The sequence below is a fragment of the Neopsephotus bourkii genome, unplaced genomic scaffold (assembly GCF_033783945.1).
Source record: "Neopsephotus bourkii isolate Nb327-2 ecotype Australia unplaced genomic scaffold, CSIRO-AGI_Nbou_v1 NB_1060, whole genome shotgun sequence".
NCBI lineage: Eukaryota > Metazoa > Chordata > Aves > Psittaciformes > Psittacidae > Neopsephotus > Neopsephotus bourkii.
The window spans coordinates 3,776,476-3,804,029 of record NW_026901548.1 but is presented as its reverse complement, the minus strand read 5'-3'; the positions used below and the strand labels follow the sequence as shown (position 1 = coordinate 3,804,029).

Below are 27,554 nucleotides of genomic sequence, written 5' to 3'. Positions count from 1 at the left end.
TTGGTTTGGGATTTTTTCCACAAAAAGAAACAGAGGATGCAAATGCATTCCACAAAGCTCTGCTCTTCCAGGTACACTGCAGCCTTGAAGAGAGATGGAAAAGAAACAGTTCAGTTCACCAGAGATACGGGACAGGCAATTTTGTTATCAGGCTCTTTAAGAGAAAAGAAGCCCTGCTGATTTAATTCGAGGAATCAAAGCCTGTTCTCAAAGGCATGCTTTGTAATGAGACACGCAGAAGCGGTATAAAGCTCTGCACATCTAAGGAAGAGCAGCTTTAAAATCCATACCACTGAAACAAGCAAGAATTCAGAATCACTACCTAAAATTCATAAACTCACAAGATACAAACATGGCTTAGGCTGAGATTCCACTTACTTTAAGTCAAGTCAAACAGTTCCTGTTGCCTAACTACGGCTAGCAACTCCTACTGACAGACTCCTGGACATGGGAAAGGTGAAGCTGACAAAAGCTAAGGCTGCATGGCATTCAGGACAGCCAAGCTAAAGGAGACAAACACACTGCCACTCTGGAGTGTGACATAAAGCATTCTGGTCAAGGAGAAGGTGCTCCACTCCCCTGATCATCCTTGTGCCCTCCTCTGCACTTGTTCCAACAGTTCCATGTCTTTTTTATTTAAAATATGGGTCTATTTTTGTAGGGCTTCTTGCTAACAGGATTTGCTCCTCTGAGAACTTCCATGACTCGTGGGTTGCACAAGGCAGCATCAGTTCAGACAGACAGAACTTCTTCCCATGGTACATGATAGCTGAAAATTCAGATTAACATACTGCATAGGCTGTTTGGGAACCCCAGTGTCCTAATAAACCTTCTGAAATGTAAACTGTTTGCAGTAGTACAGGGTGAGAAGTCAGGTAAAGAAGCCTTTCTCAGGTTTTCCTGATAATCTACCATTGTGCATAGTTCCAAAACTATTTACAGAACATTACCGCAGGGAACCCCCAAATTACAGTACAAAAACCAGACAAGCTTCATTTAGGCCTCTTAGCTTCCCCTTCTCCCAGTTTCATGAATTAGCATCCGAGGAACCCCACAACCACCTTGAGCTCACCAGTCTTTCAAAGAGCCCAGGCTTCTTGTAGGCTGAGATCTGTAGATGCACACTCTTGGTAGAACAAAACCACATTTTGTGTCCATAAGGGTTTTTTAGCTTGGCAAGCCTGGGTTTTAAGGAGATTTTTGCCAAGAGTATGTCGTATCTTTTAAGACCCTGCAGTTCAGAAGATAATGCAGCCTTCACAGGAAGCAGAGACTGAATTCCCTAGTGCTGTGAATGAGGCAATATTCACCATCCACAGCTGTGAGATCATTCACTGAGAATATCCACTGGCATTTTTAAGACTGAAAGACCACACATCATCCTGACTTACAGCTGAAGCGTTCCACACAGCCATCCTCCACAAACTAAACGCAGTCTTCTCAAGATAAGCTACAAAGCCCATCAGTAACCCTGCAAACACCGCGGGTGTTAACACAGAGCTTCCCCTACTCCAGTGAGACACTCTGTTCGGAGGTCACCCATGCACATTCCAAGCCCAGCAGAGGCATCCCTCAGCCAATATTAAGAGGAAACAGGGAATCCCTCAAAGGATCACCCTGCAAACCGCTAACACACATGTCAGAGGTTCACAGTTAACAGCTATCAGCTGACAACTGGACATCTTAGATGTTTAACCTGCAAGTTTACCAGCCTGCTTCCCATACAAGCACAGGTACGATCTCATCAGTAACACCAAGACAAAGATCCCTTTATTCTTTAAGAGTATTCCTGGCATTAAGACACTTACACATTAACATGGCATACTGTGACCAACTTTGAGTAGGGAGAACTTTTATCAATGAGGTCATATACAGAAATGTAAGCCCCACTGACAGAATCAGTTTTGTTTTTCTTTACTTCTCTTTTAAGGACTCCTCAGTAAAACAGATTTTCTACAGTCTCTGAACTACAAACCACAGGTCTGTTGCTTTCTCTTCTCCCTCATGAAAAGAACAATAGAGCCAAGTCTGGCAGCAGCTTGCCAGGCTGAGGCTGTCATTCTATACCTACATACCCCAACTGCAGCCTAATACCACAGCACTTTTAAAGCCTCAAAACTAGCCCTACTACATGGTTATAATGTCTCCCCAGAGCCTCCTCTTGCCCAGGCTGAAGCCTGGCATAAGTTGCCTTTCAGATTGCAGAAGAACTGTACATCCATCTTTGTTCCTATGTGCTGAAATTCTGATTTTAAGCACTACAAGAAAAAGGTTTTGCTACTGTTCTGAATATTATCACATCATCTCCTAATTACAGTAATTACAGCCACTACTTCAGGAACAGTAAGTATTTTCACTTTAAATCTAGCCAACAGTCCACCTCCACCATTTATTTATTTCATGTGTAGCAGAAACAGTAAGGAGCTACAGAACACCAAAATGAAACTTTTGAGATAAGGCCTTAAGCATGATAAAGCTTCTAAATAAGACTATCTCCAGGCTTATGGAATAAAAAGACTCATCATTTCTAGAGTTTTACCTGTTAGAAACTGCCACCTTTTCTTAAGCACTGCATAACTTATCTAATATAATGAAATACAAGAAAGGGAAATTTGTACCAAACGGTTAAATGACTTAAATATATTCACTTTGAGCAGAAGAATCTTTGCTCACAAAGACTGTAAAGATGTACCATGCTTAATGATGTATTCAAAAACCTCCACTCTCACCAGGCAATACATCTGAAAAGCCTTTTTAACAAGTGACATGTAGAAAGCCTTGCTCAGCAGGCTGTCTTCCTATACACAGATGCCATTAAGAACAGAAGAGATGGCTGCAAAAGGACAGGAGAACAGAACACAAAATACAACAGCCTGACCTTATAAACCCCATTAGCTCTACTTTAGAATGTGCAGTACCTCCACAACACCATTTAGAGGAATTGAGAACATACTGAGTTAAACCCTAAATAGCATTCAGTATCAGACATATGACTGATATATAATGACATTACTCTTCCTTGATGAAGAACAGCTTACTGAAGTTCCAGTAGCAGGCTCTGACAGTAAAAGAGACTTGAGAACTTTACGGTCCACCTTCCACCTTGACACACTGTTTAATAGCCAGCACAACCCAAGGACTACGTACAAGGATATGCTTTACATCATCAAAACAATCCAGGTTAAACGTGTCTACCACAAGTAGGGAATGAAAGGAGTGGGTGCGTAGAATAAGGTTACAACTCAACACCATCAAGAATTACCTGCCAGTGCAGCCAAAATGATTACATCAAACCAGTGTGCACTTGAGGGAATGGATAAATGAAAGGCTCAAGACCTTGAGTGACTCGTCAGTTCATTCAAGACAATCACAGAACAACTTCTCAAACCAAAATAACTATGCAGTGACACAGAGCAGAAGTCTATGGAAAAGCCCAACATGCAAGCAGCCCATTCTGATCACTGTGCAGTTGTTAGCAGCCATTCCCCAAAGCAGTCATTTCACATGTGTTTGTCAGAGCAGCACTTCAGTTTCATCTAAGCTGCATGCAAAGCATAATACACACAAGCTGGCACATCCTAACGCATGTGAAGAACCATCTTCCTCTACCTACTCAAATCTTACGCCTTTGCCTTACTGAGGTTACAGATGTAGTTGGGGTCTAGATGTTTACGTGCAGTAGTAGTGTATTAAGTCATCTTGTTAGGAACAGGCAGTAGCATCTCAAATGAGAACACATTTGCTGGACACATCAGGAAAAGCAGACACGACACAAAGCAAAGCCAGACACATTCTGCTGTAGTGACCAGTAGCACGGTGAACTTGCAAGACTTTGAAATTCTCAAACAGAATATTAATGAAACACCAAAAGCAAAGACAAAACACACCAGGGCAAAGAGGCTGAGCAAAGAGGCAGCTGGGTTTGATAAAACAGGCTCAATCAGAAGACAAGAGAGGACAATTTTTATGGACCTGCAGTACAAAGACAAGTCAATCCACAAGAACAAAGTCTAGAAGGTTATCAGCACCACCCTGCAGCTCAAAACTAGACCTGCACTGCCACTCTGATGTTACACAGGACACCAGGAAGAAAAGCACTTCGGAGAATGAGACGTTGAAACAGAAGTTAGCGTGATTCCCAAACACTGCAAAGCAGTTAGATCTTAAGCACTGATTTTTTCCCTAGCATTAAGTTTTTATCCATTTCCACCACCCATGAGTTGTGTGAGGATCTTTTTCAGGTACAGCTGTAGCAGTTACATTTGTTTAACACTAGGACCTTCTTCCCCCACAGCTCTAGCAATGAAAAGGGTAAATACTGCAGAAACTGGTAGTGGGTTTCTAGTCAAGTATACTCTTCAAGTCAGACCGTGAAATGTAAAGGTTAAGTGAGAAATAGGAGAGAACTGGAGTTACTCAGGTCACTTCCTTAATAACAGAAAGGTGAGTTGTTACAAAGGAATAAGAGAAGCTGCATAGTTGCGTCATTACAGAACATAAGCTGTATTTCTAAATGAGGGAACTTCTTCAGCTTTATCTATTCTAAAACATGTTTACAGGTTTCATGCTGCTTCTCCACAAAGATGCTAAGATGTAGCCCTAAAGAGACTCCTTCAGCCCCAAATTTCTGCTCTTTCCTGCTTGTCCTGCCTTCTGCTGCTGTTTGAAAAAAGGAAGAGATCAGCAACATACTTACACAGTGAACCAGCCGTGCTCCGTCCTCTTTTTGACCTTTCTTGATTAGCTTTTTCAGAAGCCAAAGAAGCTCTGGTTTGAATATTTCTTTTTACAGGGTTCTGCTGTGATTCTGCAGCCTTCTCCACTCCATGAAAGTATTTCATGTGATAATGCAATAACTTGGCTTTGCGGAAGGATTTTGAACAGTCCAAGAACTTGCATCTAAACTTGTGATCTTGATCAAGAGTTGCAGGTTTTTTTGATGCAAGAAAATCTGTTCTCCTACAAGGTTTTGTTACTGTAAGAACAAAACAGATAAATTCCCCCATGCATTTGCTATATTTATCAAATGGTTTCCTAAACTTAAAACAACGAAGAAAAAAAAAAAAGGTTAAGAAATGGGCATGCATTAAAACATGTTAGCCACAAAATGCTAAAAATGAAGTTTTAATGCTGTATCTGCCTTTAAGCTCAATAGCTTTGAAGGGAAAACTCTGCCCTACTGTGCTCTTAAAAACTGTTATAACAGCAGTGCTTTTATCAATGAGTTACTGGTAGAAAATGGTACTCTGCTTCCAAGAGTCCCTTGCCCACCTACTAATGTCACTGTAATATAGTGCTAACACAGATATGAAACTGAATTACACAGAGGCTGTGCCTTTAGTCAGAATGCTGAAGGTTATGTCCTATCAATCATTTATTTAACTGTTTATAACCGCTCACATCTTTGGTGAAAGCGTGTTCCAAGGAAAACAGCTCTGTCCCTTTGTTCCCAAGTATTCTGCTATTTGCTTTCCTTCTCCTACCACCAAACTCTGGTTACTCCCAAGAACAACGGAAGCAGTACGTCACAACTGCATCTCTCAAGGAAAACTGAGGTTTATTTCAATTTTCAAGCAGCAACTGAAGACTGAAACTGAGGAATAGGAAAATTGCCTGCATCTGTTCCAAAATGTCCCCCATGAGCTACAGCTGGTTTCTCAAAAAAGCAGCAAACTGAAGAACACTTTCAGGTGCCTGGTGTACCGAGCACTGCTGTACAAGCCAGGCCCGTACCTAAACGTGACCTGGTGAAATCTTACTTCTTTTCCAGCACTTCAGAAACTTTTCATTCATGCTTTTGCCAAGAAATACATAAAAAACCCCACTTTGAACTACATCAGATTACTGTCACCAGTATCTGGGCCTAATACAACAGAGTAGAGGTAGCTTTTTGGAAACACACAAATATACAGAGATCCAGGCAACCATCCATCACTAATACACACAGCATCAAAGAATCCCTCACCAACTACAGACAATGGAAAGGAGGTGTCAGTTCTTACAAAACAGCTTTCAAGTACAAGTTTTCCATTTGTTTTGCCCGTACTCAAATATTATTTCCATATTGACAAGCATTTTCAAGCTTTGAGGATTTTAAAGCTAAAACCCAAACTGAGCAACAGTGATGCAAAACTGAAGGTATGTGGCACATGAATTAAGACATTCTATCAGAAACATGTGCAAAGAAGGAACACAAAAGGACCCAGAAACATCACAAACAAGAGTAAGTGAAGAGGAAGACTTTTCACAAGTGTACATATGCAGGAATGCATTGAATGGGAATGCTAAAGGTAATGTCAACACGATCTTGGTGTTAAGAATAGCACAGCTTGGTCAGAAGTTTTCAGCACGCAGCAACAAAAGTGGTGTTACTGAGCTGCATACTTAAAGGTTAAATCACAGGGAAGAGGAGCATCCTAGACAGCGGTATCTGAAGCACACTCAGCTTTTAAGTACTGTGTTATGACAACGAAACAACACTTGAAGTCATTCCTAGAGAAAAAACAAGCAATGGTACTGTGGAGGCTGATGTACAGGGAAGGATTAACAAGTCATATGCACAGACTGGGTAAAAAAGAACATTCAGTTAATTTTGAGAAGGAAACAGTAAAAATGAAGACGCTGCTCTTGGGTGCTTCACAAAGGTAACAACAAGGTGAAAGACATTTTGGCATAGCCATATTAAGAACATGCTGACAGGGATGCTGCCTCAAGCAATTATGGTAAAAGACTGCAACAAAGCCAGACAACAGGACCACATTTGCTGAATGACAAAGTTTGCCAATACCACCAAAAGTTGCATTTATGAAGAATGAGAAAGTGTTTCAGGAATGGTCAAGTGAAGTGGCCCAGGGGTTTAGTGAAGGTAATTGCGGAAGGTTCTCCTGCCCATAAAGCTTAAAACCAGGATTCAGGACAGTGAGAGAGAACTTGTTTCTAGTTAATAACTAACATGAAGACTGGAAAAGACTGGAAAACTTCACTGCAACAGAATTGAGTAATGGGGTCCAAAGACCTTTTAGCCAAAAAATATGACAAAGATGACAAGGAAACCCATTACAGCATCACACAACTATTGTGAGACCCTGTATCCAAGCTCGGAACAAGTCCCCTCCATTGAGATGGACGAATTCCAGAGAAGATACAGGGAATGGCTTCTAACTGATAAGCTGCAAGCTAGAAGAAGAGCACAAGATCACCTTAGCTGAAGTTTAGAAACAGAGGTAACAATATATGGGGTAGAGGGAAGCAAAGCAGACAAAAGCTTATTGCAACACACAAAAGCATCTATTCAGAGTAACAAGAACACAATCCCCCAGTCTGAAGCAAAGCTTTAGTTATTACCATCACCACACATTTGGGGGCATCTTCCTCCTTTACAACCCTCACAGCAGGAAGCTCCAAGGGGAGGCTCTGAAGAGCCTGTGCTCCCAGCCCATGCTCTGAGGCCAACTCACTACACCAACATCCAAAGGGGGGAACTTCCACCCCTGCACATGTACATAATTTCTGCTCACAACACATGGTACTAAAACTGTTTTCTATGGGGAGAACATTCCGCTGTATTAGCTTCAGATTTTCAGTCACTTGCCTTTCCAGAGGAGCTTGGTGGGTGTTTTCTCTGAGTATGAAGTTAATGATAGACCTACCACCTCTTCTTTCTTCCATGTTTATAACCCAAATGAAAACTCCTCACTTGGCATTCAATTAGGCATTACAATATTAAGTACAGAGACTCAAGGTCAAACAAGCATCAAAGGAGAAAAACACCCCATCTCTTCTGTGTTCAAAGAAGCCTCTTCCTTCTCATCGTGCTGTACTAGCAAGGTTTGAGCTACAACCACGTCAAGCAGTAAGCTTACAGCAAAACGTCCCCATGTGAAGCTTCAGAATCCACAAGGGACTTCCACACACAGACAAGCTCAACTTAAGTTAGAAACCAGATGTCCTTACAGGAGGCATTTTTTCATGGTATTTGATCACTAACCCCAAAGCTCTGTGATCACACACAAGTAAAATCATCCTTATTTTTGAGAATATTCCATGATGACTTCTGGATTATTTTACAAAGGCAATGGCAACAGATGCTTTCTTAACACAGCATTAACTGCTCAGAAGAACATCTGCGATCGTTAACACAGTTTTTCTATGCTGTTAATACAGCGTGTTCGCTCAGAAAACCCAAGATTTACCATTCCCCACATTCTCAGACCTTATGGAAGCTGTGCTTTGCCAATCTGCAGCTCAATGAGTACCTTCAAAAATCTGCTGGAATTTACAAAACAAAAGGCTAAATGCCTTCAACTCGAACAACCTCGCTTTAAGGAATGCAGTGAGTTTATCATGCAAGGTCACTGAAGTTTTGTATCATGCTGGTTTTCTCCATAAAGCATACCCAAAAGGTGGCTCTTCCCCGCAGTGGAGAGCTTTGCCATTCCTTCTCTTCTATTACATAGCTTGCCTGAAAAGGGAGTATTTTCAGACACACTCAATATTCTTTCAGTTTTCATAACTGCTACAATTCTCCTGCATCTCTTTATAAGAGTTGTGTCTAAGGTGCAAGTCCTGCACAGTTCACCTCAAAGCAGTTCAGTTCACTGCACCTGTTTGGAGCCAGACCTGTACCTGCACACCTCACATGCCGACAGCTTGAGTCACAACAGCCACCACTCTTTCTGCTTGCCTGAAGCACAAGATTCCAACAGAGTCAAGAATCATGTACTTAGAGCTAACACAGAGAGTAATGGCATTTCCTTGGTACTGGGAGAGTTAACGTTCTGCTCAGGAATAACCACCCAACAGTGGTTTTGCCTTCATGAGCCAAAACAAGCTACAGCCCATCAGTTAAAAAAGGTAAACCCAGAATTACTTTACAGGCTGAGAAGGACACAGCAGCATGACTAGCAAAAAGCTACTGCAGCCACTCTGTATCTTCTGAACTCACTGCCAGAACACAGGGAAGGACAGGCATGGCCCCAACACACACCAACTGAAAAAGCTCTGAACATACCATAGTTAAAATACAGGAAGATATTTAATCAGCCTGCTTAGGAAGGACAGGCAAGATCAACATAGCTCCAAGCTGTAAATATGAGAAGACCATTCCATCCAACCTAAGCAAAGGAGAACAGGCAAATTCCCTCCTGCACAGAAGGTATACATCAACGGCAAAAAGAAAGAGGGTGTTTTATTTGTACAACTACATGAGAGTGGGTGAAAGCACGTGCAAGCAGGAGGGCAAATTTGGAATAACCAAACAACATGACGACAGCCAGCACACACAGGTTAGCAATGCTGAGCAACTGTAAACCCCTCTAAATGTGCTGCTCCACTTAAAACTAAGCTTCTTTGATAAAGCATAAACCAGGGAGTTTGTAGTTCAGGTTTCCCCAGTTAGCTGCAGATACAAGTATTGAAGTTACAAGAAATAATCACAGGACAGCACTATGTTTTCACATCGTTACTATCTTGTATATGGAATTTCAATTTGAAAAAGCACGGTAAGTACACACCTCAGCTAAGGGAAGCCAGAATTATATACATTACTAAGTCAGATACTGCAGTGATTGAACCATTCCACAAATTTGCACTAAAACCTCTGAACAGTCTAAGGCTAAGTATAACAGAAGCCAAAACATGAGGATATAGAAATACACAATCAGGATTACCAAACATTAATGTTTCCACATACGTGCAGCACAGAAATGAGAGAAGAACCTGCTCTTTTAAGATGTTAGTCCAACTTAATCCAGAATGCCAAACATTGAATTATAACCTGAAAACAAGCACTTGTTTATTTCATCATTCACATGCTAAAAATATTCCACCCAGTCATTTAAAAATTAAGATTTCTATTTTTTGAAAGATCACTGTCAAACTGCAGAGCAGAAGATCAAAACTGAGACCATAGGGAAGAAAAATAAGCATTTTCCCCCACGGTTACCATCACAGTAACACACGTTTTTGTTAGTGACACTTGTACAAGCACAGAACACCTGGCAGCAGCTGCCTTAAGAAATGCATCAATATTAAATATAAAAGCAAAATTTGAACCTGGAGCAGCAGAAGGTTCTTGAGTTACAGTTACAGAGGAAGACTCGGTGTCTTCAACCTTCTCTTCCTGTAAACTGGCATCTGTGCTGGGTGCTGTGGTATGTGATGTGTTTCCAGGAGATCCTTGTTCACTGAAACTTTGGTCGGATTCAACAGGAATTTCTAACTGGACTAGAATGGAAGAGAAACATTTCACTGAGTAAAACACACCCAAAGGCATATTAGGGAACACTGATGTATGTGCTCATCACATTACAGTGGAGACAAACAGGCATCCATGCTTAGATGCTTGCTGTTGTATTAACGTAAGTTTTTAACAGCACAGCTACTTGCAGCAACCCTCTAAGTTTAGAGCTCCTTAGAAACACACAGGCTAACTCTTGATGGCCCAAAATGGGACAGGTCTCCCCAAACCATTATCAGAGCTCCCCCTGAAAGGGAAAGGCAGTGAAGCACTAGGCATCTCTGCCCAGTCTAAGAATAAAAGCATCCTGTTTGAGGTTGAACAAGAGGATTAAACTGTAAGCTTAGCATTTGGGTTACCGCTTCAATCTCAAAGTGTGAAAACTTTGTAATTACCTCATTTTCACAAGCATAACCCACGTCCTTAAAAAAAACCCCAAAACCACCACCACCAAACAAATTACCACATTTCCTTTAAGTTATTTTACAGCCTATGGAGCTCTCCTTTTGCAAGGCCAGTTATCCCTCTACTGGAAGAGCTCCCACCATGCAAGGGGAATACTAGGGTTACTGATGGGAGAAGGAATCAAAAGCAAAAGGCAATCAGGGCTGCACAGAAAGATATAAACTTGAGTTTTCTCTGCACTGCTGATGTAACCAGGTTTCAGTTGCAGCTAAAGAGCCTGCAGGATACAGAAGTAAGAATACCATGCTCGCAACTAGATGACTGCCACCAGAGTGTACCAGGAAGCTGCTTACCCTTCTCAGGCTCCTTTTGGTCAGATACTGCATCTTTCCAAGGCTGAATTTCTGTTGAAGTTGTGACATGATCTGTATTTAAAATCTCTTGGCTAATACCAGACGAGAGTCTTGAAGATCGTCTCCTGATCTGGTCTTTTTCAGGGTTATCTGAAGAGCTCTTCAATTTATCCTGAGCTGAAACAGACAAATGTAATGGGACCATGCAGTTACAGGATTACTAAATAGCTCACAAGCAAACTTTAAAGATCTTCCAGTGGCAGTTTGAAAACGTTATTTAAGGACTGAGGATAACAGCAAAGTTACACAGCGCTGGTGATTAGACTACAATCTATGATCACAGATTGTAGATTATAGATTATGTAGCTATGATTAGCTACAATCATATTAACAGTTATGTTACAGGTTCCTCAACTTTTCTTTTAGAAACAGATCTGAAGTAAGAATGCAGATCAATACCTTACTGGTAAAACATTGTTTTAAACAGCAACTGTCCCACTGACAGAAGTAAAACCAGAAATTAGATGGGACAATTCAGACACAAATCAACTTTGACTCTATGCACACTGAAGTTTTAACATCTGTGGACCTAAGGAAGGAAAAGACAGCCTTCCTCAGATCTTCACCACTAATACAATTGTCTTTCCTCATCAACACACTCAAGTTCAACATCACTACGCGGTATACCAAGATAAAGTAAAAGCTATTAGACAGCACTTATGTGGAAATTTACCTAACATTAAGGTTTCTTTGCTAAGCAATGTGGCAAACCCTCCATCTAGTAATTAAAGTTTCTATAACTAGAAAAAGGCTTTTATAATCTTCTACGTATTGCAATGTAATCGCTGCTTCTCTTTCTGCATCAAAACTCACAGCTTGTGGCTCCTTTATACAAACTCAGCTTCCAAAACTTAGGAGGAAATTCGGGCACAATGCTGCTGCATACAAATGACCAATGGAAGAAGAACAGGTGATGCATTTCAGCCATTGCATGTATCACAGATCAAGGTCAGTACTACAGACTTTTTCCCACTTGTACATACAAATACTGTGAGAGCTGAACACCAAAAAATACTCACACAAATTCTTTTCAATCCTGGGGCGCTTTGAGGGAATTTCACCTCCTTTAGGTATTTTCCGACGTCTTAACTCCAAAGTGATGGGCTGCAGCGTCTGAGAACTTTGCTCTACATGTTCAGATAGAGAACAAAAATTGACTGGATGTGAAGCTTACAATACTGGACTTGCATAAAGAGTTTCACCTGGCTTTCCAAAGTCTACACATTAGCATTTAATCCTACTGTAGACATGGTTTATAACATATGAAGATTATTTGTCTAAATTCAATCTCTGACCAAACCACTGAAGCTCCAAACCTGCCTGATAAGGATGCTCTCAGCTGTCCTAACCAAGCCTGAACAAAGATGAGTTTAAACATTTCTGCAAGTTTCTAGAGACTGAGGCTGTGAAAGAGCAAGACACTTCTCGTTCCTTTAGGTAAGTTTACAAGGGTTCTGATATAAGGCCTAAACTTTTATGTTTAGATACATACCCGTTGGAGGAGTTACTGGCGGTCTTCCACGTTTTCGTTTAGTTTCTTTCACGTTTTCTTGTGGACTCTTTATGTTGTCATTCTCTGGCTTCTTCTCAATTTGTGTATCTATTGAATATTCCATATCATTCTCTGATATATTCTCCTTATCTTCTTTTCCATTCTTAGATATATTCTTTTCCGAGACCTTGCCTTTTTCTGAAATGCCTATCAATTTTCCTTCTTTATCAGGTTGCTTAACTCTTTTCTCAGTCTTTAATGTCTTTTCATCCTTGTCTTTCTTTGCATTACCTGTTGCTTTCCTCTGTTCTTTAAATTTCTCCTGCTTTTCAGGAGATGATGGAATTTCATTACCTCTTTCCTTCGGCTTAGCATTACCCACAATATTCTAGAATAAAGAGAACAACATATGAAAATTAACTTACTGCAATCTCAGAGTCCTCCCTCACCCCTGCATTTAGCAGGCTCGCATCCTTGTCCAAGTTTTCACAGGACAAAATTTATTGTAAACCACAGATTAAAATACAGGGGCACTTGAACTGTTCAAGGACCCATGCAGCTTTCACAGGACACTGCAAGAGATTCAGATTCTGTCTTTTCACAACTCAATGGCAAAGAGATTTGCTGTTTCTTTGTTGTCATGTGCCTCAGGTTTCATCGGTTGTGCTGCTCACAGAACCATCCCATTTGAAGCATGTATGTGGTACTGGAACACTCAAGAACCATCTCAATCAAATTATTCTCAAGAAACTAAACCACAAATACAGTATGTCTGAATTGTCTCTTGAACTGTCTCTTGATACTCCTGAACTCTTAAAAGCTGTGTGTCCTTGTGTAAGCACATTCACAGTGCAAGTCATTGGCATTTACCATGACTATTCAATATAGTATGTTACACCCTCTACACAGGAACAGAGAAACACTGACATTAAAGAACAACCAGCTTATACTGCTGCCTTCGGAAATCAGGTGGCTCTCTCCTACTGATGAACAGGAACAAGACACTTTCCATTCCCTGCCAGCATGCTGCTGTATCTGTACTGTACCTGAATCCACACCTTAAGTAACTTACCACTGAATCTTGAGCTCTGCAGCGGCTCAAGTATTTTTAAGCTTTATTTCTGATTGTGTAACCAGAGCTCACTAGGAAATTCTCTCTTTATGTTTTTTATGCTGAAGGAGAGAACAAAATGTTTTAACTTAAAACTTTATCTCTTGAGTTAAGAGAAATCTTCCCAGTTGTTAAATGAAGAAAACAAAGTCCTTTCATGGCCTACCCAAAGCTATGCAGAAACAAGAGACTCCCTAAAGGAGAGAGGAAAGACAAAATATTTTGCCTTTCTTATACACAATATTTCTTAAGATTCTTCAACTTCATGCAGTTAAGGTTAAATATGGCAGAATTATTTCTCAACCAGGCACAATATTCAATTCAACTCTGAATATTCCAGTAGCAAACACACAATACTTACCTGATCTTTGGAAATAGCTTTGACATGAATGTTTTTGACAGTCTGAACTACACCATCATAAAACTTCACAGTGTATGTACCTAAAATTGGAAAACAAGAGCTTGAAGGTCTGAAGTTACTTAACAGAGTATTTGCTAACAGCTCCAATACTCTAGCTGTATCTTTAGTTATAGATAAAAGCTGCCTTATCTGTGTTGTTAGAAACTTCAGCAGCAGAGGTCTTATCACAGGCCAGGTAAGGGCAAAAGTGACATTACCAAAACCCAATTCTGGTAAGCATAAAGATGCATGTCTAAACTTAACATTGCTCCTTTGATATACCTGCCTCACGAATAGCTTTGGGGGAATACTCCGACAGATAATTACACAGATAATTTTTCTTCTTAATCTTAGAATATACAATCTAAAGAAAGCACAGCACAAGTTCTTCATGATTCCTTAAAAAAGAAGGATGAGGAGAAGCATAGCTGTGCTGGTTTTTCCATTCATAAACGGGTTTTGCAGCTCTGACACCAGTTTTACTGCAATTGCATGTCTTTCTTTGACAATAAACTCCAGAAGAAACAGCTTTTCCCAAATATACTTAAAGCAATTACTGACCCAGCAGAAAGTTCTTTTATGTCATAAAACGAATGAGAGGTTAGGTTAAAAAAAACTTCACAGCAGTTTTCTGTGTGCTGTGTTCTCTCCACCTTCACAAAAGGTTAGAATACAATCAGAAATGCATTACTAACAAGCATGACGAAACAAGAAGTGACTCCTTACCATCCTTGTTAACAGAAGTAACTTTGGCTGGATAGAAGCGACAATCAGACCAGCATGCCAACACCTGATCATTTATATGAAATCCCTACAAGACAGAAGTGTTTTCATCTGAGAATTACTGAAATCTGTAACTTCATTAAAACATCTAAATTGTTTTCCAATACTCAGAATAGATCGTAACACTCACAGAGCAAGCAACAGAGCAACAGTGAAGCATTTTAATGGTCATAATTCATATAACTGCATATTAAACTGCTACACACGCAAATGTCCTCTATTTTCTACTTACTGCACAACCTTCTTCCTCCTGTAATCCTTCTTTTCTTAACTGTATTTTCTCTAAGGGACGCAAATAAGGACTGTCCCAACAAAACCATTCATCATATCTATGGTTCCAGCGTTTGAAATGGATAAGCACTTTTCCTTCTTCATAATCAATCTCTTCAATGTGAGCTGGATACCTGGTCAAAAGGTAGATTAAAATATTCCAATTAAGAATAAGGTAAGTGGCCTCAGGCACTTAACTACAGCACAAAACATTATACAGATGGAGCCTTCTGCATGATCAAAAGCAAAATGTCTGAAGATCTGCTTCATCAGGTGCTACAGGGAGCAGAGTAACTACACTTCACCTTTAGTTTCTACTGTCTTAATATTATTTGATTTATAACTTGTATAAGCAATAAAGATACTACAAAATGATTAAGCTCAGCACACAACAAATCCCAAAGTGAAGAGCCAAAGCAAATACTGGCTGCAGGAAGAGGAGTCAACAGAGTTCTTAGTCTGGGATGGAAAAAATATAACTAGAATCAGGAAAACCTCCCCTACACCTAGAAATTCCACATATTAGAAAAAAATGATAGCTCCAGCTCCCTCTTACCAAGGATAACACCTGGAATACACTCCTTTCTCTGAGACATCCATCAACAGGCACCATGAATCATCTTCCCAGTGTAACTGCAAAAGCCCAGCAGGCACACTAAAGCTCATTTAAGTTTTATAATCTCAAAGTTAAACTTCATCTGCAAAGTCCTGGGAATTTTAAATAAAATGCCTCAGTATTTCACAAACCCAGGAATCTGAGATGCTTCACATCAAGCTGTTTCTAATCAGGAAGACCTTAAAAACTCTGCATTTCTTTAATTGCATTGGTAATTTCTTGACTTCAGCAAGTATTTCAGAATCATAGCATATTTCACTATCCCAACCGAAGGTAACATCCCAGGTATTGATATTTCCCCCTCTGAAATAGTAGTGCCAGGAGAAAATCTTCTTGTCAGCGTTTTCAGTTATTTGTGGAGGAAAGGCAATGCCCCTGAAGAAAAAACCAAAACCAAACAACAAGCAAATGCACAAGTATTCTTTACCTGATAAATCACATTTAAAAGGATAGCACAAGCGGGAATAGAAAGAAATGGCATCTCAACAGGATCAAGCCTGATGCTAAAAATAAACCCCAGACATGCAGGAATTCAGATTTAAGGCAACACAGACTATCATTCTACAATCCTCCAACAATGAAAAGCCACCTAAAACTGAAATTCTTCAACCAATCTGGTGTGTCCAGTCAGGATGTGTCCAAAAAGACTACAAAGAGGCCACACCAGAGACTAATGCCTGCTTTAACACTCGCTGCCACATGCCCCAAGCTATGCCATTAGTTCATTCATATTATCAAAACACATGCAGCAAAGGCTGTGGAAGAGAGGAAGAAAATTGGGAGATACTTAGGGCAGGGACATCTCTAACTGGTTACCAGCTTCCCAGGAATAAAATAGCTTCTTTAGTGTGACAGTCAATGTATTTCACATTTAGGTAACCCCAGGGACCACCCTGCACAGGTTCACAAGGGGGGAACAGTCACAGTCTTTTTACATATAACAACATAATTCTATTATAGTATATTCTTAGCTCAGTAACTGCCTATCACAAAGTAGAGGTAATGAATGAAAGTCAATATCCAGTGCAGCACAAAGTCCTGCATGAACAGTTAAACCCATGGGACTGACAAGACAAACCTTAACAGGGTAGCACAGTGCTCCAACATACTAATCTTCTTCTCAGTACCCAAGAGCCTCAACCAGAAGTCCCTTAAAATCCATTTTAGTCACACAGAGTGAACTTGAAGAGGTGTTATTACAACAGGTAACACAAGTGCCATCATCTACTGCAGGCATCCAGTGCAGCCATGCTCTTTTCAGTAAGAGAGGATGCCTGCAGTTAGTCAGCACTGAGGAGTTCAAATGATTCAATGCAAAATCCAACTCAATTCAAGCAGGACAGCATGTGCACGTACATCATCACAGCTAGATCTCTGGGATCTCTCCATTTAGAACTGCACCACAAGAGCAGTCCCACAGCTCCATCCTCTGAACTTCACCACTCTGTACCAAACAGACCTTTCAGCATGCACAGAGGCACTGCCTGATGGCCAGAGATCTTCAGCACCCCAAGGTCAACAGACATCAACACAAGGCTTTCACAACAGCTTTGCTGCATCAACCAAGTCCTGAGAATTAAGCCAAGTACCAAAAGTACTCAGTGTACTCACTGGAGCTTGAGTCTAAGAGGCGACAAAACAACTGCACCAGGAACTGAGGTGCACTTCCAGAACAGGATAATTCCAGAGTAAACACAAATCAGTAAGAGCTCTGAAGATACAAAATTCACTTAGCCCTTTGACAAGGAGAAGACTGCACTGGCTACTCTGCTGGCATGCACGTTTCTTCTTCCTCTTCAACAGGGTTGGCATCACAATCAAACACCCTGAAGGTCCTGAACTATCATTTCAGGGTGCAAGCCACTGCTATGAAAGGCAGGTAAATGGGGCTTTGAGATTAAATACTTCCCAGAGCACTACTGCCATCTGAGAAGAGAAGCAGTACTGAGCACAGGAATGAAAGCCAGACCTTTGAGCAAACAAGAAACTTCTGCCTATGTTTAAGAGCCAACACCATAAGTACACACAAGAAAAGCCTGGACCTCTGAAGGTCTAGCACCAGAAAAAGCAAGTTCCAGCAAACAAAGTTTTGCATCCATGTAAAAGTATCACACTGGTGCCATAGTGGTCCTGCTCATACAGTGGCAGGTGAAAGGAGCAGGGGAAACGAATAAGTCACCTGTCCTCTACAAATCCACACCTGGGGAGGTGTCAGCCCATCAACACTGATATTGCTAAGAGAAAACAGAACCCCCGGCTCTTAACAGTTTTGGTTCACAAACCCTGAAAGCACACACACACACACACACACACACACACAGAGACACAGAAAACCAGCCAAGCAAACACAGACTTTCTGAACCAGGTTTCAAAAGCTTGGCATGCAAAAGAAAGCTTTCAGAATGGGAGAGTTAATAACTAAGATGCGAGATCAAGGAGTTACAATTCACTAAGGGTAAGACAGGTAATTTAAGTTCAAGTGTTTTCAAAAACCAAACAACACAGCTTGGTTTTGGACATGCAGCATATCCAAAATTCAAGTTTAAGCCAAGGAATACACAGAAAGTATAGCAGGTGCTGAATCTAGCAACGTTTTCCCATCCAAGAGCTGTATGCCCATACTTTGAGATACTGTTCTTACCCAAACATGTCAGAAGGATGATCGTCATGGACACAAGTTATTAGGCTTACTCAAACACAATCTATACTGAACTGCATCTTAACAAGCCTGCACCACAGACAGGCCAAGAAACCTCATTTTCGTAGGCATGACAGTTTGTTTTGCTGTACAAACAAAGCTCAAGAATACAAAGATACGTGCAGATTCAGACTGAAGCCCTACCTAAGGTTGGTTATGCAGGAAGGCCAACATAACATGCAAGCATGAGTTAATGCTGTACTTCACATTCTTTCCAAAAGAGCTGCTTACTTATTTTCACAATTCCAATCCCCTTGTACCTGGAAAGGGGATAAATACTCTGCATGCAATTAAGATGCTTTGGAACAAGCACACTACGTCTAAGGCAGTGCCCCATCCTTCTGGAATATCCACATGGTTTTCAACACCAATTTCTGTACACTTAACCCACCAGCAGGTTCCAGAACCTGAAGTACAATCAAGTCTAACCCATGTAGGCTCTTTAAAACCAAATTCCTGTATTTAAGAAGTCTCTGAATCCAGCAATTTTCACTGTATGCTTCATTCACTGTACATTATTCAATGCTAACTTTTGAGCTAACTTCCTACAACAATCATTTAGAAGGCTCAAAGCTAGCTCAAGTAGCTTTTAGGCCCTTTTCCCCTTCCTACTCTTCCTCACAACTGGAGTCTGCAAGACAGGCTCCAGAGCAGACGTCTCAGTGTGGAGTATGTTTCCCTACCCAATTCTTCATTCTAACTCTAACCAACCTCAAATGAGCAAAGGCCATAACAATTTCAAGCCGACTTCAAAGCCTCTGAGTTCACCACAGCAATAGGGAAGGAAGCAGCGAGGAACTACCCTGGGTGTTCTGCACTGCAAAGGATTTCTCTCTCTGTAATGTCTGCTCTGCAATCTGCGTATAGCACAGAACTTAGGGTGAATTCACAAGTACCAAAGTCAAGTCCCACTGGATTTATGAGTAGCCCTGTTTCCCAAACAGACACAGCACCAGTACGCTTCTTTTTAAGGACTAGCACATCACCATCTAGCGCCCATTACAACCACTGGTATATAAACGGTTATCAATTAACTACTTTCCTACAAACCAATGACCAGGACTCTAAATATTGTACCAATACAAAATGTTTAAGATATTAAAGACTTAGAGTTAATATAATATGAATGGTTTTAAAAAAATACCAGTTTTTTAATCTGTCACGGGCTTCCAACTGGGCTCCCACCTCAAAGTTGATCCCTCTTCTATTCGGAGGATGTTTTGTCATTTTGTAATATCAACACTGCTGATTTTATTCCCCTGAAAAATGCAATTAAATATCAATCACTAATCAAGACATACACAAAATAAGCTTAAGCACCACAATCCCCCAAAAGCTAGATGTTACGGGACCTCTGTATTTGCGATTTGCAGGAAGTAACGGGGATATTAGCTCCAACCAGGGTTCCCAAGTGACAGTGTGCAGAACCATGCCAAAAATGCATTCCAAATGGGAGCTACTGGACCGTGAAAGGTTGAAGCTCAACCTTTGTCCATTGGCCCAAGTTCCAGGTCAGTTGAGAACTCTGCAACCCAACGTTTATTCACAGCTGAGATGGAAGTTTCATAATATCCTCTTCCCCCCTCCCAGTTTGGATGAAAACAAGGAATCCCGTAAACAGGAAGTGGGCAAAACCAAATACAATAACAAGCTTTCACAGCTACCATGATAGTGAAACACTCCAGCACACTATGTCACCTCATCACTACAAATGCAGTAGAGTTCAAAGATGCTAGAAACACGTAGTTTGACCAGTTTCAGAAGGCTGTCTATGCTGCCTGCGTTTCCTTCTTCCCCCTTCTCCATTTTAACCAGAAAATACTCTTCATTGAGACATGTTTTCAACAGATGATACAGAAGGTTTAAGAAATCTTGCCAAAGTAGTTTCTCTCAAGGTACATTTACTGGAAGGCTTGATGAGGAGCTATTTTCCCCCAGTTTTTGTCAGTCATTTCCCACAACTGTAAGATACAAAACCCATTCCTGTAGTCTTCAAGCTCACAGGGTCCAAAAATATGAACTGCTTTATTCTATACTGTCCTCCTTACAATAAAACCTTGCCTTGATGATTCAGTTAAAAATGTATAAAATGGGCACAAGTTTAACTAAAAAACTTTCTAGTCTTACACGAGAAGAACAGAGACATGCACTGGCAACAGAAATAAGCAGCAGCAATTTGGTTTACACAATGCATAAACAGCAATGGTATCAACTGAGCTGCATCTCCAAAAGGATTGACATTATTTTATGAAGAACTACTCTCAGGCTCAAATGTGGTTCAGAAATGAAAAGACCTTTAAGAAAGTCAGAAAGCTTCTATCACAGCATAAAGCTACTCCATCAACACACTCTTTACACCAGGCCACTTGCCAAGTCTGGCCATGGAGGCACCCTTGCCACAGCAGTACTCAGCAAGCCCTGCATAGCAGGCTTTGTTTTGCAGCTAAATTCAGGAACAGCTTCCTCAGGCAGATACATACTTGGTAGAACATTACAAGAGAAATCACTCAATAGAGTACCTCAACAATTTAACCCAAAACACACAGCTGTAGAGGAAGACTGAAATTATGAATGACAGGAGCTTCACAAGGAGCCATCACACAGCTCTTCACTAACAAAGATAAGAGGCAACACTAAAGCCCATCTGCATTTCACCAGCATGACCTTGACCATGCAGAGAACTTTGTTTCTTAGAAAGACAGCACTAACACAGGGACTTGCCTCCGCTTCGAGTTTCAGCCTCTGCTCTCCCCTGCAAGGACTACTTAAAAACCTTGAACTACATCAAAATAAGTTATTACCAACCAACCCCAGACTAAACACACAGTCATGACTTTGGCTTGGAAATTAAGAACGCTTCACCAAAACATCTCTTCTAAGATCTTCAGCAGCAGAAAATGAATCTGTACTAACTCAGTAACCAAACTGAGACAGAAGCAGCCTTTTCACTTCAGTAACTCCAGGAATCCATTATTCTCAAGTGCTCAAGACCGCAGTTAAAACAAAGGATAGATATGAGGTCTATCCCCAAAGCTGTATGGCTTTTCTCCGAAGTTTCTCATTCCACTATGAGGATTAGTCCTGTGTCAGGAAAAGGCAGTCCACGATTTAAACAAGTTACTACTTCCAACAGAAAATATTTCTACATCATTGAAAGTACACACCTGCCATTTAAAAGGGAGAGCTTTTTCCTCCCCAGCCCAAAAAGTCACCAGGTAATTTAGCTTTTAAAGATTATTCAACTATGTTTAATAAGAAGATACGTAAAAGGTACCGATTAGGAAGGCACATTTCTATGAGGGCAATGCAAATGGGAATACTTAGATCCCCTTCAGGGATCATTATTTTCATCCTAAAATACACTTTCTGCTCTGCTAACAATGCAGGTTCTGTATACCTGCAGCCATTCTTATTCTCTCCTGTTTTAAGCTCTGTCAGTGCTGAGCCCCAGATCTGGCACATCACTAGTGCTCAACAGGAGAGGGCTCCTCTGGAAACTGGAGAAGTCTTTCACGTTATCATACAGAGCAAAAAAACAAGCAGTTATGGCAAACTTTCACTAATAACAGCCTCTACTGTTTTCTCTCTGGAAACAGTAGAACCATTGCAGCCTTCTTCAAACATTACCTACCTTTGCAAACACCATTTTCCAAATCACTTGTAGGTACGGTTACCTATGGGTATGTACTATCAAACCAAAACCCCCACCTTCAAACTCAGTCCTGCTTCCAAACTTCATACTGTCTCAGTTCAATACTGCATAAGCAGCTCAGAAGAATGACAAATACACTCCCACAATTCAGACTAACAACTTTATTCTTCAGTGTATTTGTGCAAAACTATTAATTCCCCCTCATCAGAGCACAACAAAGAGGAACTCTGTGAAAAACACAGTTATTTGACTTAAGAAAGAAGCATGGCGAACTTTGACATAAATATAAGCTTTCAGTGTAAAGTAGTATTAAGCTTTATTCTGGATGGTGAGCTTGCTGTCCAATGCCTCTCAGGGATTCTACATCACTGGTGATTCAGTAGGACTGCATGGTAGGACAGGTAGTGGGTTAATAACAAGCACTGGCAAAACCAGGGTATAAAAGCAACTAGCAAGAGATTGCTCTGTGCTCACTGGAAATGCAGCACAGGTTTAACTGCACTTAGATACTGAAGGCAGCCCCAAGATTTTATTTGCAGCTTCTATACAAGCAACAAGGCACAAGCTTGTTCTGTTGCCTTCATGTATAGCAGTACAAGCAGCTTCCATGACATAACAGCTTTACAGTCAATTCCACAACACCTAAACTGACTTTACTGTTCACTCCAGCAGCAGACAGCGTTTCAACTGCTAGCGTATCTATATGCCCACTTTGAAACTGCCAATAACTAAATCCAGTCATATTTTGCACATCAGGTTTTATTGTTCTGCAATAGTTAGTTCTGATCTTTTACCATCTGCACACATGACACCAAGCCTCACATCTTCATCAGTGGTAGAACAATGAAAGCCTCACCCAGTGCACCCCCTACAACATGCACGCCCCCATCAGGGATGGTCAATCCAGAGAAGTCCGTGGTCCCCACCACAATCGGAAGACCTTGCAAGTGGATGACCACAGCCATGCTGTGCTGAAGCCACACACCTGCAGATAAGAAAAGGTAATGGCTATATCAGACTACAAAACAGCATTTACAGACACCATTTACATTGTACAGTCTTAATGGCACCGTATGAAGACTAAGTACAAGTCTCACAAACATCTGAAGACCACTTTTAAAACTTGTGATCAGCTTCCCATGTCAGTGCCAAAACCAACAGACTTCTACTGCCTGCAGACAGTCAAAATCTGCCTACCAGGTTTTGCCTACAGCAGCACTGTAACCATGAAGTATGCCTCACTGTACTCTATCCTCATATAAAGCCAGAAATACACCCTCATCCTGTTAAAGCGCTAACTCAGAAAGGTTCTGTACCAGCTGTTCATCTAAAGATCCCTATGCTCCTGCCTCATGTTTTGTTTATGCATGTTTTTTCACAGTAAGATGAGTAAGTTTTAGTACACAACCCCAAGTTTCAGATGTCCTTAGCACTGGTACTTCACAACATAATGCCTCAGATTTTCAGTCAAGTTGGATTTTTTTTAATGCAACAGGAGCAGAAATGAGAAAGATCTGAACTGGATGTGAAGACACTGCCAACAAATTCCAAGGAACACTGCATCACCTCCTTTTTTCTATTCAAAAGACACTTCAAACAAAGACACTGGACTACACGCAGTTCTTATCTGCACCATGTATGAACCTCCATTAGATCTTAACCAGCACTCACCTCTTGCTTAGAAAGCTTCCCAGATTCAACCAACAACTACACAGGCAAATTCTTCTGACTGAGCAACACAAACTGAAATTGGATCCTGAACTGACACTGAAAATTTCCATGAGAATAACACTGTACAGATAATTCCTCAACACTAAAACATTCCCTCAAACCACAAGAGGTATGAAGTATTCATCTCAGACTCCTATTTTTCCTTTATAGTAGACTAACAGAACCAACACCAATAAAAAAAGTCTACATTTGCTCTCTTCTTCAGGCAAGACTTAAAGTACTCTGTGACAAAGTAAAACAGGGGTCAGCACATGTTAAGTTACCCTCCCCAAAGCAAGATCCTCACACCCTAAGATCACAAAGACAGTGAGAATGTCATTTCTATCCTCCCAACAATAACTGTGCTGTCAGTTCAAACTGGTGGCGAGACTGGCACAGACCAGCATGGCAGCCGAAATCATGAACAGGGGCAATTGAACAGAAAACCTATTTTTCTATATTAAAGCTTATTTGAATTACCAAGTGCAATTAAAGAAATACTCATTGCTGAAAAGAACTCTTTTCAATCATGTGATCATCTCTCATTTAGCCTTTCTGGTTTCTCCTCTTTCTTCCTGTTGCACACTAAAAGACAAACACTCCTGAACACTGAAGAACCAAACAGATTTGGGAAAAGTGTTTAAGTCACAGGAAATAAAGCAGGTTTTTCCTAAATAAAACCACATTCAAAAAAGTCTACTTGAACAAAACTGCCGTTTTTTTCCACCAACTGAAAATATGCAGTTTTTGTTTCAAGAATGTAAGGATTTAATTTAGAGAAATGCTATCCACAGTGGCTCTGCAAGAATTAAGAAAAATCTGAACTTTAAAGTAAAACTGAAAAAGCTTAAAGAAAAGCTATAATTAACAAGAACAAAGATCCATGCTTATACTCACCAAGAAGAAACTCGTTCCTTATCTGGCTGCAAGCATTCCAAACACTGTTGTACGACTATAGGGAAGGAAAAACATAAAGTCATGTGAATTCTGAAACTAAAAGTAATGTAGAGCTCAGAGAAGCATCTTCTCTACAGCAAACGATACCCCAGTCATACAATAACACCTCTGGAACACCCATTTCATCTGAAGTTATTTCAGTACACAGGGTCAGCAGGCTGCTGTGAGCCAAACTAGAAACTTCAAGAGATCCTTAAAGACACTCCATCCACATACCCACATCAAATTTCTCCAACACTTATGCTTTGCCAGACAGAAGCCACTAGTACCTTTATCATCACTCCTACTTTGATCCAGCAGGTATTTCAGAATCACCCCATTAACTAAGCTAGTGGGCAGTGTAACTACCAAACCTCATACACACGAGTAACTCAAAATTCAAGGTACTGCCTGCAAATGCCTAAAGAACAGCTCACTGACATGTTAAATGCACTTCAAGGAAATAACAGCCAGTTTTATTTGGTGATTCTAGTTGAAATGCCAGGCTAAAGACGCAGCACAGATGACCATCATGAGCTCGCTGTCTCCACCTCTTTATCTCTTTTGCCTTTTTTCTTCCTTTCCCTTTCCTCTGCTACAATTGCAGAAATTCTTACCTGCTCTCCCCACTTCTCTATTTAACCACTATAAGGCAGATAACACTTTCAAGTAAATTGTTTGAAACCTTCAAAAATAGTTAAATGCAATCAATCTGCCCCAAATCTACCTTCTTTCCCTTTCAGTTTTATGAGAGCTACTACTGAGAAACCCAGACAAATACCACTGCAATTATACTCCCATCTTCCAAACAATCTTTAATTCTGAGGACAGCAGCTAAAAAAAGAGAAATACCAAGTATGAGAAGCAGCCTACAAACAAAACTGAAACTGCCAAATCCGAGTGGAAGGGTCAGAACACCCGAGTGTTCTAGATTTGGAAGTACATCAAAATGCTTTTGCCAAACGACTACAGCAGGCTGGGATTCACTTCTGATGTAACACACAATTCCTGCTCATACCAGTGCATTTCTGATGCAATACCATGATGGCTAATGAACTTTAACAAGTCATCTTCCAGTACTTACGGGTTATTTATAAAACACAAAACAACAAACCAATACCTGAGGTGAGATACAAGCCTTCAACAAGATTAAATCATGGGGATACTCTGAGTCCACAAGCCTGGGTTTTCGAGACATATGGCAGTAAGACTGATGCTTTCTGAGTATGTAGAAACAGCCTTTAAACTAGTCAGAGACACATTAAAAAAAACCCTTCTTGCATTCAGAAATAATTTTAACACCACAAAAAAGCAGCATAACAAATGGGGGGGGGGAATCACATTAAACACTTCTCTCACTGAAAAAGCTTCTAGCAACTCTCAGCATCTCTGGTTTTAGATCTTCTTAGTTAAGAAAGAATATATTTAGTGTGAAGAATATTTTACGGTGCAAATTCATGTATCAGACAGTAAGAACTCTCTCAAAGAAATTAGAGTTCACCCGTTTAACAACTGAAAAGATCTGCAGAGAGCTCAAGCAAGCTGCACTGTACCTTGTGGAAGTACAGTCTCCATATCATAAGTTCATCTCATCAATCCATGCATGTCTAGCCATGTGAACAAACACGAGCCAAGATGACCAAACACAGCCCTCTCCTGTCAGTGAGGACATCCTCAGTTGGATAAACCACATTCATCACGTGGCAGAGGGATCTGACTTCTGGTCATACAAGAAATAACAGTTTCTTCATCCACATTCATGTTAAGACACGCAGGGCTTCTCCAGACTGCACAAGTGGCAGAAACAAGCTACAGCCATTTGTATTACTCCAAGTCTACAGCAGTCCACAGACTGGGCACACTAATGCAATTTCTCCTGTTTTACTACCTGAAGTGAAGCTGCATACAGCTACTTCATGGCTCTGAATGCACCAAGTGTAATTGTCCTCAGAAGGCACTTTTGCCCTGCTAAACGCGTAGCCAGAGGCTTAGAATGCCTTCATCAAACCAAAACAGAATCAGGAAAAGAGTGGACTGATTCTCTGCCATTCTACACTTGCTCAGAAGCAAAACCAACAAAAACAACACCCTGTGGATCTCCCTGGACAAACTTACTAACAGTGAGACTGTATTTAACTATTTGGCTTAGGCTGAACCTACTGCACACCCTGGTCCAGGTGCTAACTGTCAGAGAGTGGCTTTGCATAGGAGATGAGGAAAGGAACCACACATGAGCTCAAAACCTCACGTGTCAATCTCAGTATTTTGCAAAGACAACCAGTTTCTTCTTAAAAGAACATACCCTTAAGAAATGGGTAGGGACCAAGAATTTATTTGCCTGCTCACTGTGTGCCTGGCTACAACATTTAGATTCCTAAGTCTAATACTGTTCCGCACTCAATGCCAATGTTTCAAAGTCAGTACAAACATCTGAGTATTAAGTAGGTCTGAAGTACTGCCACCTACATCCCTACTGCAAGTAAGACCTTGGTATTCTAGAGAAATCCACATTTCAGAGAGGAATTTAATCCTTCAGGCTACATGCTGGTCAGTAAGCTGACCAATTCATTCCTCAGTTTTGACCAGATGTCCCGCCCCTGGCTTTGAGGTTGCTCTGGTTGTTCCAGCAGCACCCTATATACTTACAGCAGACTGCTGAACCTAAGGTTTTTTGTATCAGCTGGTATCGACATGTATTTTAGCTGTGAGAGGAAAAGATTCTGACCAAAACCAGAAGGAGCCAATAGGAAAGCACAAAAATAATCTGATAACCGTACCTGCAGCAGTAACTGGAGTTGGGCTTCTGACTCTTAGAAGAAATCTACCTGTAA

At 40.8% G+C, this 27,554-nt stretch overlaps 1 protein-coding gene across 9 annotated transcripts in view; it reads right to left on the bottom strand.

Annotated features, from left to right (window-relative positions):
• Nucleotides 1-27,554, bottom strand: part of PHF20 (PHD finger protein 20) — a 44,429-nt gene extending 16,875 nt beyond the window's left edge. For 2 of the 9 annotated variants that reach the window (XM_061361604.1, XM_061361611.1), the window contains exons 1-11: nt 27,501-27,554; nt 24,685-24,739; nt 19,570-19,684; nt 15,074-15,245; nt 14,785-14,869; nt 14,020-14,099; nt 12,548-12,935; nt 12,075-12,182; nt 10,996-11,172; nt 10,054-10,224; nt 4,697-4,975 (exon numbers count right to left, since the gene is read on the bottom strand). In XM_061361604.1, coding sequence (XP_061217588.1) covers nt 4,697-4,975; nt 10,054-10,224; nt 10,996-11,172; nt 12,075-12,182; nt 12,548-12,935; nt 14,020-14,099; nt 14,785-14,869; nt 15,074-15,245; nt 19,570-19,652 — 1,543 coding nt within the window. In that variant the 5' untranslated portion in view covers nt 19,653-19,684; nt 24,685-24,739; nt 27,501-27,554. Of the gene's footprint in view, nt 1-4,696; nt 4,976-10,053; nt 10,225-10,995; nt 11,173-12,074; nt 12,183-12,547; nt 12,936-14,019; nt 14,100-14,784; nt 14,870-15,073; nt 15,246-15,667; nt 15,790-19,569; nt 19,685-22,933; nt 23,063-24,684; nt 24,740-27,500 lie in introns of those variants that run through there. The other 7 variants (XM_061361605.1, XM_061361603.1, XM_061361606.1 and 4 more) reach the window with 7 other exon arrangements.